Here is an 11,637-nt window from a genome sequence, read left to right as displayed (position 1 = left end):
TTTGTTTAGAGTAATTGGTCTTCTAATTACTCAGTCTGACACTTCATTTCCCTGCCAATTGTAGGGTTTTTTTTTTAAATGATCAAATATATAAATAAGTACAATGGAATTAACACAGGCTCTCAGCTATATTTATAGACTGCAGTTAGTCGACTTATTTCAAGCGTTCCAAACAGAAAGAGCAGGTTTAAGAGGGTTTTAGGTTGCGCTGGATCTGGCTGGATTTTCAAACAATTACCACGAGCTGTTGTCGACTCAACCCGAAGAGCTTGCAGAGAGGGCTGCTTCTCAGACCACAGGACCTGTGTGTATTTTGCAGTCCCTGACAAGGGACGGCACTTGTGGCACACTGGGCTTGCAATGGCCAAGGACGTGTTATCATGGTTCACCGTGGCCTGCAAACTGCTTGGGATCTCCACTGCCGGAGGTGAGTGTATTTTACCCGTAAATGGTTCGACTTGTAGCTTTTAGTCAACAGACTTTATACTGTTTGAAAATTGATATGTTGGATATCCAGCAATGTGCGGACTTTGATACCGAAAGAAGGTCACAGTGCTATTTGCATGGCCATGCCACCACTGCTTGCCCCTTTACAATGAGTGACAAGGTCTATACCCTGTATATTTGAAATGTACCCCAAGACTCTTGGGGTACTTTTTTGATTCCTTACACGTACCCGTACCCGGCCGCACCAGGGTCGCAAACGGCTACCCGTACCCGTACCCGGCTGGGTACGGGTAGCCGGGTATCGGGTAGGGTACGGGTATCGGGTACCCGGTTGCGACCTCTGCCCAAGAGTAGTATGGTATTGTAGTGAAATAGGTAAAGCACTTTAATCCACCAGTAACAGTATATTAGTGTTTTATCCACTCGTAATCTGGAATGTTTTTTTGCTGTACTGTAATGGAAATTATTCAGTTATTGTTTAATGATATCTCAACAGTAAGTATTTAAAATGGCCTGTTGAGATTGATATGACGTATATTTTTTTTACATAGCACAATTATGAACTGAGTGAGTTACCGGGCTGTTGGAGTGAAATACTAAAACACGCTGTTCGCAATAGCAATCACTAATCGCCATAGCGATTGCCCCATTAAAGCCAACCCTTGGGGTTGAGAATGTGAAAATTAAACATTACTAAGGCACCAAACAAATCGTGGACTAAGCTTGATAATTAGGAGGAATTCACAGTCACATTCCCATCGGTTGTATAACCCTGTGTTAAAGGAATACTGTGCATTCGAAAAAGCAAAGTCTATTTCGCCCAGATGTTGGTATTAGTTGTGTTTAAAGTAACACGACAACACATAATAGGTGGGCTACCGTCTTCCACAAAGTGGTTTATCATAGAGTAAACCACTGTAGTTATGCATAATCAAATGGAGTAATAGCTAAACTACACGCACTGTCTCTCCTGAAGCCCTCTAGTAAACAGCAGAACTAAACATTGGCCTTTAGCTCCTGAACATATTGCAATGAGCAAGAATAGAATAGAACTGGGAAATGTGGCTAGAATTGTTATCGTGTTAACGAATGTGTATGTTACGGTATGTGAACTGGATGTTATTCATCCAACGACTAACAACTTTGGAAAAATGTGTGATTAATGTTGGCATACCACTCTATTAGAGTCCATGCCTTTTTAACCATATCCTCTTTTTAACCATATCCTTGTTGCAATAATTCTGGGACAGTCACCATGTTCATATAAGCCTTCAGTTTCCTGTGATGTTTATTATTCTCTTGTCCCTTGCTTCCCCAAACTCTCTTCACGATGACGAGTTACAATGTGTTCCTACCAATCATTATGGCACACTGGCACCACCTACATTTGTACCATAATCGCAAATAGTGAAATAATAGGTGACCTTATTGTTTTCATTACTTGATGGCACCGCACATAAGATGTACAGTACCTTGTTCAGCTATACAATATAGCAACGTTATTACCTAACGTGTTCACAGTTGCTAATATTACATCTCCAACATTTGCATCGGGCCATTTCTCAGAGGTGGCAAGAGATGAAAGGCTTCTGCAACATGAAGGGATAATGGATCATGCATGACAGAGTTTGTTGCTGTTATTATTCTCAGTGGAACTGCCATTTCAGGAATGTTCAACCTCCTGTCTCACTGCTGTCGCCATTCCTTATACATGCTGTCTTGACAAAATACAGTATTACAACAAACCACGGTGGAGGACTGTCGTTTAAAATATAATAGCAAGTGAAATATTTTCAGAACATGTTAGGATATAAGGAGTTTTCTTTCTGTTGGAACTTTTTTTTAACACCCAAATACTGTTCTGTATTCATAATATGAAGGGTACTTTAATGCTCTGCTGCCTTTTAAGGACATGTTATTAAAGTGTCACAAACGAAATGCGTATTCAGAAGGTAAAATGCTGAATCGTTTGCTCACGAGACTAGCAGAAAGACCTCCACTAGACGGAGCTCTTGAAAGCCCCCTCTAGAATGCATTTGGCATACTATTCCACACTGGCCAAATGTCATGGAATAAGTGGTACAACCCACAATTTACTCCACTACATCATGTGAATTGCCGATTTGAATAACTGTGGTGTACACACTGGGGCGGTGATGCGGCCTGTCGGTAACATGTTGCAGAGCTTCACGGTTCAAATCCAGTGGCCACCCTGGTTAACACAGCAGATGTATTAACAGTAACAATAGGAGCCGTCTGGTTCACAGACGCTAAAAATCCTATGATGTCATTCGCAAGAATAGGCCCCTGTGTGCTAGCGTCATGGTCCAAATGTTCCACATTTTATAAATTACCTGCAAATTATTCAGTTGGATTTATGCTCTACGTAGCAATCATTACCCACTATTGCAAACACTTTGCAGGACCCTCTCGAAAAAATCATGAGACTCTGGCTTTCCTGGATAAACAAGCTTAATAATAATGTTTAACATAACGTTCATATTGCTGGGTGGACAGAGGCTGAGGGGATTTAAAAATATTGCACCATTATTTCAACTGCAACTCAGTCCGGTGCACTAACCATTATACACGATGACAGGATGTTTAGAAAAAAATATATATGGAGATAAAATACAACTCTTTACCCCGAACACTTACAAAACCAGTGGTGTCTCCATAACTGGGGAAATCTCCCCAAAACACAATTTATTTCTCAAATGCTGTTCTGTGGTCACTTGTGATCAGCTTTCTCGGGGCAAGCACATTACATAAAATGTTACAGACGAATGACTTACATTGTGCTGGACTGCATTGGTCTATGGTTACAGTCCTGTGGGCAGTGGGAATCGAAACATCTCTGGATGGGACCCACCCTGGACTGGCTGTCTACCTGCTGTAAGTGCTTTTTGCATATTTAACATTTTGCATATTTAACATTTAGCATATTTAACATGCATCGGGATTAACAATACGGGATGTCACAAGGATCGATACGTAGTAGCTAAAGAACATGATTACACTGTGTAACAATTTTTTGTTCCTGGGTAGTTAAGTGTTATTTCCTAATTGCTCTTGCCTCAAAAGTACAGAAAATGGCTATTATTCCCCACAAACTTTGCTTTTGTGACCAGGACAGTGATATTTTGAAATGTACCTATTTTCAATGAGAAAATGGGCGAATTTGTGTCTTTTCGTTCACGTAACGTCATAAGAAAACAACATATGAATCAAAATTAATATGTATTTATACTAAAGTAATAAAAAAAATGACTACAAAAGATTTAGACACCAAGGCGCACTACCACAGGCGGGACTAGCCACAGCGGACCGAGTTTTCTGTGGGGAGGTACAACGTAAAGTGGGAGCCACTGGTGGACCCCCGGAAGGCGCTGATGCCACCACTGCACATCAAATTGGACCTTATGAAACAATTTGTCAGAGCTGTAGATAAGGAGTCGGCAGCCCTCAAGTACCTTCAAGACTTCTTCCCTAAGCTGTCTGAGACAAAGGTCAAAGCCGGTGTCTTCGTTGGACCAGAGATAAAGAAGATCCTGGAGTGCAATGAATTCCCCAAGAAGCTCACTAGTAAGGAGAAAGCGGCTTGGAACAGCTTTGTCGCAGTGGTTCGTGGCTTCCTGGGGAATCACAAGGTCGAAAACTATGTGGAGCTGGTTGAGACTGTGGTGAAGAACTATAGCACAATGGGCTATAGGATGTCCCTCAAAGTCCATATCCTTGATGCTCATCTTGATAAATTCAAGGAGAACATGGGAGCGTACTCGGAAGAGCAAGGCGAGCGCTTCCACCAGGATATACTGGATTTTGAACGCCGCTACCAAGGTCAGTATAACGAGAACATGATGGGAGACTACATTTAGGGGCTGATTCGTGAAAGTGATTTACAGAATAATCGTAAATCTCGAAAAACTTCTCACTTCTAAATCTTTTGTTGTCATTTTTGTATTACTTTAGTATAAATACATGTTCATTTTGATTCATATGTTGTTTTTTCTGACTTTAATGTGAATGAAAATACACAAATTCGCCCATTTTCTCATTGAAAATGGGTAAATTTCAAAATATCACTGTCCTGGTCACAAAAGCAAAGTTTGTGGGGAATAATTGCCATTTTCTATACTTTTTCGGCATAAGCAATTTCGAAATAACACTTACTACCCAGGAACAAAAATTGTGTTACATAGTGCTATGTGTCATGTGTGTCGCTTTTGCACACCGTGATTACTTGGTTTAACACGTAGGCTTTCGCGACCAATATTCATAATAAAGGTTTTTGGGTTAGATTGCGTAAGTATAAATGTGTCGTAACCCGTCACTACTTCAGCCCACCTTTATTATGGACCGTGATTACTGACTAAGCCTCCTATTGGCTATTACGTATGTACGTATGCAGAACTTCTTTCGCACCGTACTTATGGGAGTTGCGTTTAGAGTGTCTCCCCATTACATTTTGAGTGAAGAGATTGTGCAACGAAAAATGTAATGTCAAAAATACACAACACACCGAAAGTGATGCACATGGTGTAAAGTTGGCTGATTTCATTGCTTATGTGATTCCGCTTTAATGTCGCATGTTGTAGGTCTCTGAAAATAGAAGAAATAAAGGATTTTTTTTTGCATGTGAATTCTCATAGTTTCATGAATTCAGTTCAATCGGTAAAAATATACGAGTCACCTTATTGGCGTAACAAATATTTGCAAGTACTGTGTACAATTGCAGAGTGCTTCATATGAGATTATTTAAATTAGCTATTTTTACCCAGTATAGTACTGTACTGGAGTAAAATACTATTTTTGTGAAGCTCATAGACGAAAGAACCTCATTTAATGTTTAGTTACGAGGGACATTTAAAATATGTGATGACATTTATTATTTTTTATAACTTTTTCCCATTCTCTCGTTGCAACAGATGTTTCATTGGAATAGTATTGTTAGTAAAAAAAAAACTATCATATACAAAGTAAATAAACATCTACAATAGTAAGAATGATTGGAACGTTCAACTGTTAATGAACTCCTCCCATTCATGTGTTAAAGGATTTCTGCCGTGGCCATAACATTTCTGGAAACGGCTTACCTGGTGGATAAGTTTATTATGGCATGCTGCAGGTAAGAAACAATTCCTGTCGATTATGTACCTTTGTCAAAAGCTTTGTTTCTTACAGTATGCAGTGTTTTGTTCATGATAAGTTACACATTTTTTAATCATTAGGTTGCTGCTTTAGTGAACGTATGCGTAAAGTAAGAGGTTAATTGATAATAATATATATTTTTCCTGTCACTGAAAGGGAAATAAGTTATGGACGCTTTGGATGACTGACCTTCTGATGTATATCCAGATGGAGATCAGTTGATCAAAACATTCTGAGACATTCCTTTCCTCACAGTGAGAGTATTAAAAACCTGCTAATGACATAATGTTGCAAAATTGTATCATATTTGGGTTTGGACTGTAACCCGGGTCTCCCTTGAGAAAGATACAGGCTCTTACCTGATGTAAATAAATAAAGGATATTACTTCAAAGTTCACTAAGGCACACTGTTATAACCTTATAATGCATCGTCTTTTCTAAAATGTACACGTAATATGTAAATTGGGTGACCCACATTAGTATGCTTATAAATAAATCTACACCCTTGTGACCAAGCTAGAGTAAACATCCTTAGTGGACTACAATCCATGAATAACCCAGGAAAACTTAAATGAGTCTCAAAGCTCTTTTTGAGGACATTTGGAATGTTTGAAATAACGTTTTTTGAATACAACAGGGAACCAATAATGTTGAAACCCAAGCGTTATGGGATAAAACTCAATATGCAATACAAATCAGTTTATTAACACGCAAGCTGTACTGCCATTTCCGAGCCATATCACAGCCCAGCAAGTTTAAAATCACACCATCACGTGGAGAAAACTGTCCCCCCACCTCCGTGGCATTCAATGATTTGGCCACACCTGGCCAAAGCTTATCGACGCAATGTCCAGCAAATCTAATGCTCATACAATAACGGGGCGTTGGTGACTGTGCAGTCCTGACGGCAGGGCGGTGCGGGTGTGGAAGAAACTGGCGTGGCTCGACTACTGCCAGAGGTTCCTGCTGTACGGCCTCATGTCCGTCGTGTGCTTCCTGCACCCTGTTGCTGTGTGGCTGGCCACAATCCCAGGTACTCTCCTCCAGCAGATAAAACACGGTTGTTATATTTTATTCGTATCGGCCTCGTAGTACCGTGGAGAGAGCACTGGAGTAAAAATATAAAAACAGGATGGTGCAATGTAATAAAGTTAGGGCACTCAATTGCGTTATTTCTAGGAAATGCGTCACCATCGGAATGGATGTTTGTCCAATACCAGCTATAGCTTCCCGAGCACGGATAGCGACAAGCAGAACAAAATGCGAATAACAGCCTGAACCCAGGCACCAACCCAAGTTTGAGTGGCCAGTGTACAAGTATGTATACCACTGCAGCCACGCTGTGTAAGGTGGTACCATATACCTTGTGCTTGACAGTCGCATTTTCAGGAATAAATAAAAACTGGACGCATTTGCCAATGGCATTGCCATAAATGAGAAAAATATATCTAAAAGGCATGGTAATGGCCCTTTTTCATAGCAGATGGAGACCAGAGATTAAATTAATAACTGGAGACCGCATGATACACCATGGGGCATTTAAATAAAAATGTTAAGAATGCTTCTGGATTAAGTCAAACTGATATACTCTTTGGTTCTTTTGGTAAAGTCACGTAGGTATAAAATAAATCACGACGTTTTGGGCGCAAAACAAGCGTCCGTCATCGCTTTCCCACCTGATGACGGACGCTTGTGTTGCGCCCGAAACGTCGTGATTTATTTTCTTTTTATTAAATCCTTTATATTAAGTTCGCTTGCTTGCTTAGGACCGTGCAAATCTTTCGGTCGTTTTTTAACCCACTTCCCGTGATCCAATCGAGCTGACATTTTGCACACAGTCTCGTTGTGCGTGACAATGCATTTTCGTGAAAAATTTTTTCAAAAATTTGACACTGTTTAGGGAATTTTTTTTAAATATTTAATTACCAATTGTTTAATGCTGCCAGACAATCATTTGACCCATAGGTGGCAGCCATTTCAAGCCAGAGGACGAGAGGACTCTAGCCGCCACGCATATAAAGGATTTATAGTGAAAAACTTTGTTTTTACGGGTTATACTTGTACCTCCATGACTTTACCAAAAGAACCAAAGAGTATGGATTTCTGCAGTCACGAAAGTTTAAAATCAAGATCAAACTGATATGTGAAGAGTTACCCCAAGTTTAGGAATGTTCACGTAAAGCATTATCTATCTGCAATGAAGAAGAGGAATTGGCCAATGTTTAGGTCAGTGCTACTGACAAAACGTCTGGAGTATCTTTGTAATTTGTGCACAACTGCAAACGCAGCATCACAGACGTTTTGTTTCACTTTTCAGGAATAATGTTGATCGCCAGTGGCACGGCCTACCTCGCCCTCAGCTACAAGGAGCGAATTCGCAAGTCGTTCACAAAGGGCACGCCTCGAGGCGACCACGCCGACACTCGCTCGACATCGGCGGCGTCGGTGATGGGAAGACCAAATGGCAGCGAGCAGATCTTCACGTTCGAGTCGGAAGCTGGCAGCCAGGAGGGCGAGCAGAGGAAAAATCTCACGATCGACTCGGCTCCCAGGGGCCCATCCGATAAGTCGGAGGACATGATGGAGAAACGATCTGGGACGACGACGGCGGCGGCGGCGGCGAGGAAGCAGAACAATCAGAAGCGCGTGCGGTTCGAGACTCTGCACGAAGCTGCGGAGCAGGACGAGGTGGAGCCCTCGGTGGGCAGCGCGGCCGAATTCGTCACCTCCGACACGGCCCCCATAATCGCTCGGGAAAAATGAAACGAACGTTGTTCTTTGGCCGGAAAACACGCGCGAATGTATTGTTGACGTTTATACTCTTCGGTTCTTTCGGTAAAGTCACGTAGGTATAACATAACATGAATTAAATCACGACGTTTCGGGCGCAATACAAACGTCCGTCATCAGGATGATGCCGGATGCTTGTGTTGCAGATGATGACGGGCGCTTGTGTTGCGCCCGAAAATTCGTGATTTTATTTATTTTATACCTACGGGACTTTGTCGAAAGAACCAAAGAGTATGGATCCCTGCAGTCACGAAAACTCCAAATCTAGATTGTATTGTTGAAGTTTATACTCTTTGGTTCTTTCGGCAACGTCACGTAGGTGGAAAAAATAATAGATCACGACGTTTCGATCGCAACAACAAGCGACCTTCTTCAGGTGAGAGAATCAGACTGGTGTGGACGAGGTATTAATGCCCAAGGGACTTAACTTGCCTCGTCCACAGCAGTGTGATTCTCTCACCTGAAGACGGTCGCTTGTTGTTGTGATCGAAACGCCGTGATCTATTATTATTTTTACCTACGTGTCTTTACCGAAAGAACCAAAGAGTATGGATTCCTGCAGTCACGAAAGCTTCAATTCTAGAATTAATATACTGAAAACAAATTTAAACATGTGTTTTGAAATGTCCAATATGTAGCTGTAACTGGGCACTATTTGCCTGTTCCCACGTATTGGTTACATGCCCCCACCAAGATTGTTGAAGTTTCTTTTGGCGGTGCTGGGGAAAAAAATGTGCGTAGCCGCTGTTGTGTGCAACTTGTGTGTGAATGGTTGTGCGTGCGTGAAAACCGCATGAACGGAAAGTCGTTATCAAGTCGAATGCAGGACTAATTTGGACAACGGACGATATGTGAAAAGGATTATCATTTGTATTAGTCAAACAATAATTGACATTGTAACGCATATACTTAAATAAGAAATGTTCTTACATTTATAGTCATACATATGCAGTCAAATGTCCTGTTGGATTGTAGCTTATACAGCTGCAATATTTGTACAGTACTGTAATGCTTATTCCGTGGAGTTAAAAGTTGTAAAAAATTTGCAAACGGTAAAAAAAAAGAGCTGAATATAGTTTGCATTTTTAAAAACCGTGTATAAAGCATGCTTAATCCACTATTTCAGGGGTGGAGGAACATTTGTTCTGCCAAGGGCCATTTGGATATTTATAACATCATTCGCGGGCCATACAAAATTATCAACTTAAAAATTAGCCTGTTATATTTGGTCAAACATTTAATTAACTCACCCCTAATGTGATGACTGAAACTGCTTCTCTTTGGCGAGGCGTGTGATGTTAGCTGGTGTTGATGATGTTGCTACTCGCAACTGCTTTTCCAGGTTTGCTCCTAGATTTATTGAATTTCGAGTCCCGCCTGCGGTTTCCCTGCCAGTGCCACACCAAATGATTTTGCGGGCCTCATACGGCCCGCGGGCCGGACGTTTCCCACCCCTGACTATTTAACTTCAACACCATAACCTGTGGTTGCGCAAAGGGACTTAACTTGCAGCGGTTTTATGTAAACAGCTATTTAAATCATGTTCACCTTAATGGGGTTCTTCTATTTATGTAATGGTGCAATGTGTATCAGGATTTGTGTGCTTGATGCTATTAATATTGTATAAGACAAATGTAAACGTATTATGTTGCTGTTAAGTACAGTAGATATATATACGAATGTTTTGATGCGTGTTTATAAACTTCGCTTTGGTGTCAGATATGAAACATCACAACATTTTAGCATTACGTGATAGATATAGCACAATTAAATCATGATAGTGTTTTTTTATATAAATGCTCATTTTCGATGGGGAAACTGGTTACAAACGTGGCGACTCAACAAATATTAAAATGCCTTTGCGAAGCTGCCAATGTTATGAAGAGATGATGTATGATCTGAGATATGGGCAATTAACAAAATGCTCTCACCATTGCAGTCTGACACTGCATGAAACCTGTACATAACAAGTGGAATAAGAGCTGATCAGTCAAGGGGATAAGGCATTATAGAATGATTTGAGATATGTTTTACTGTGTAAGACTTTTAAATGTTTTTTTTTTTATAAATGTGAACACATCTACAAAACTTACCCTCGCAGTGGAAGTGTTATGAACTCTCGGGCAAGAAACACACATCTGCTTTTAATCGAATTAAAACTGTAGACTCGACACCAGTGTTCTTATTCATATTCTTGGTTCTTTCGGTAAAGTCACGTAGAAGGGAAATAATAAAATAATAAAAATTTTACATAACAAATAAACATAACCAGTGTTCTTCACTCATTTTCAGAGGGTAGGGGGGGGGCCCTTTCGCCAATGAGACATCATCAGTGCGAGGGCCGCCACACATTTGAAACCATTGGGGGGTTGACAGCACGATGATGATGGTGGAGGTGTTTTTCACCTTTGGATATTGTCCGGTGCCGCACTAAAGGCCACTAGAGGTCGCCAGTAGCCCGCGGACCACTGCAATGAAGAACATCGCAAGTAGACATTGACCCGACAGGATGAATGGAACACGGCAAGCCATACGGAGTAGCGTATCATAAATGGTTTTGTAAAAGGTGTTATAGTGTTATCATACATTACCTATGGAATGACCTTGCTTGGCCACCCCAGCTCACTTTTAGCATTAAAATAAACCGAAGCTGGTCCAGGACAGTAAGAGCAATGACGCCTGTAGACGAATGTAGCGCATAGATATGTAATATTTTACATGTTTATTAATGGTGTATAATATTTTCTAAACAATCATTGTTCTAAGATCGCTTTGTATGGTGTTTTCCTCGGCTTACTTTACTTCGCGTGTGTCCACGTCACACGTGCATTTTTGTGATGTTGAAATAAACTTTAAATGTCACCATTGACAAAAGCATGAAAATGCTTAAGTACATTACGTGTCGTCTTGGCATGAAACAGCACTTGAGTCATAAATTGTGACATTTCAAATGCCTGTTATTTTAAACCGCGCGCTAGTTAAAGTGCTTCAATCGTACTGGCATGTCACTGGTGTTGGACGTAATGTTATGAACATTTGGTTGAACATTTTCTTACCGTTTTCCGTACCTCAACAACCGTCCAGCAGAAAAATATATAGTAAATGGATATGCATAAAAAATATATGGACGATTCACAAAAGCTAGGACAATGCCTTTCACACACACACACCACACTTAAAACATCATATTAAGCAATTCACTTAAATTGCCCCTGAAGATGTGACACTGTTTGGGGTTAAAAATAACGT

General features: G+C 40.7%; 1 protein-coding gene across 1 annotated transcript; it reads left to right on the top strand.

Annotated features, from left to right (window-relative positions):
- The first annotated feature begins 201 nt into the window (after window positions 1-201).
- Window positions 202-8,443, top strand: TMEM72 (transmembrane protein 72). Its single transcript, XM_078859427.1, has 5 exons — window positions 202-427; window positions 3,276-3,342; window positions 5,504-5,575; window positions 6,498-6,631; window positions 7,916-8,443. The coding sequence occupies exons 1-5, from the start codon at window positions 361-363 to the stop codon at window positions 8,359-8,361; spliced, it is 786 nt and encodes a 261-aa protein (XP_078715553.1). The 5' UTR covers window positions 202-360; the 3' UTR covers window positions 8,362-8,443.
- The last annotated feature ends 3,194 nt before the right edge of the window (window positions 8,444-11,637 follow it).

This window comes from Lampetra fluviatilis, chromosome 9 (assembly GCF_964198595.1).
Source record: "Lampetra fluviatilis chromosome 9, kcLamFluv1.1, whole genome shotgun sequence".
In the NCBI taxonomy this organism is placed as follows: domain Eukaryota; kingdom Metazoa; phylum Chordata; class Hyperoartia; order Petromyzontiformes; family Petromyzontidae; genus Lampetra; species Lampetra fluviatilis.
Note: the sequence above shows the minus strand (reverse complement) of the source record. Positions and strands in the feature narration are given on the sequence as shown.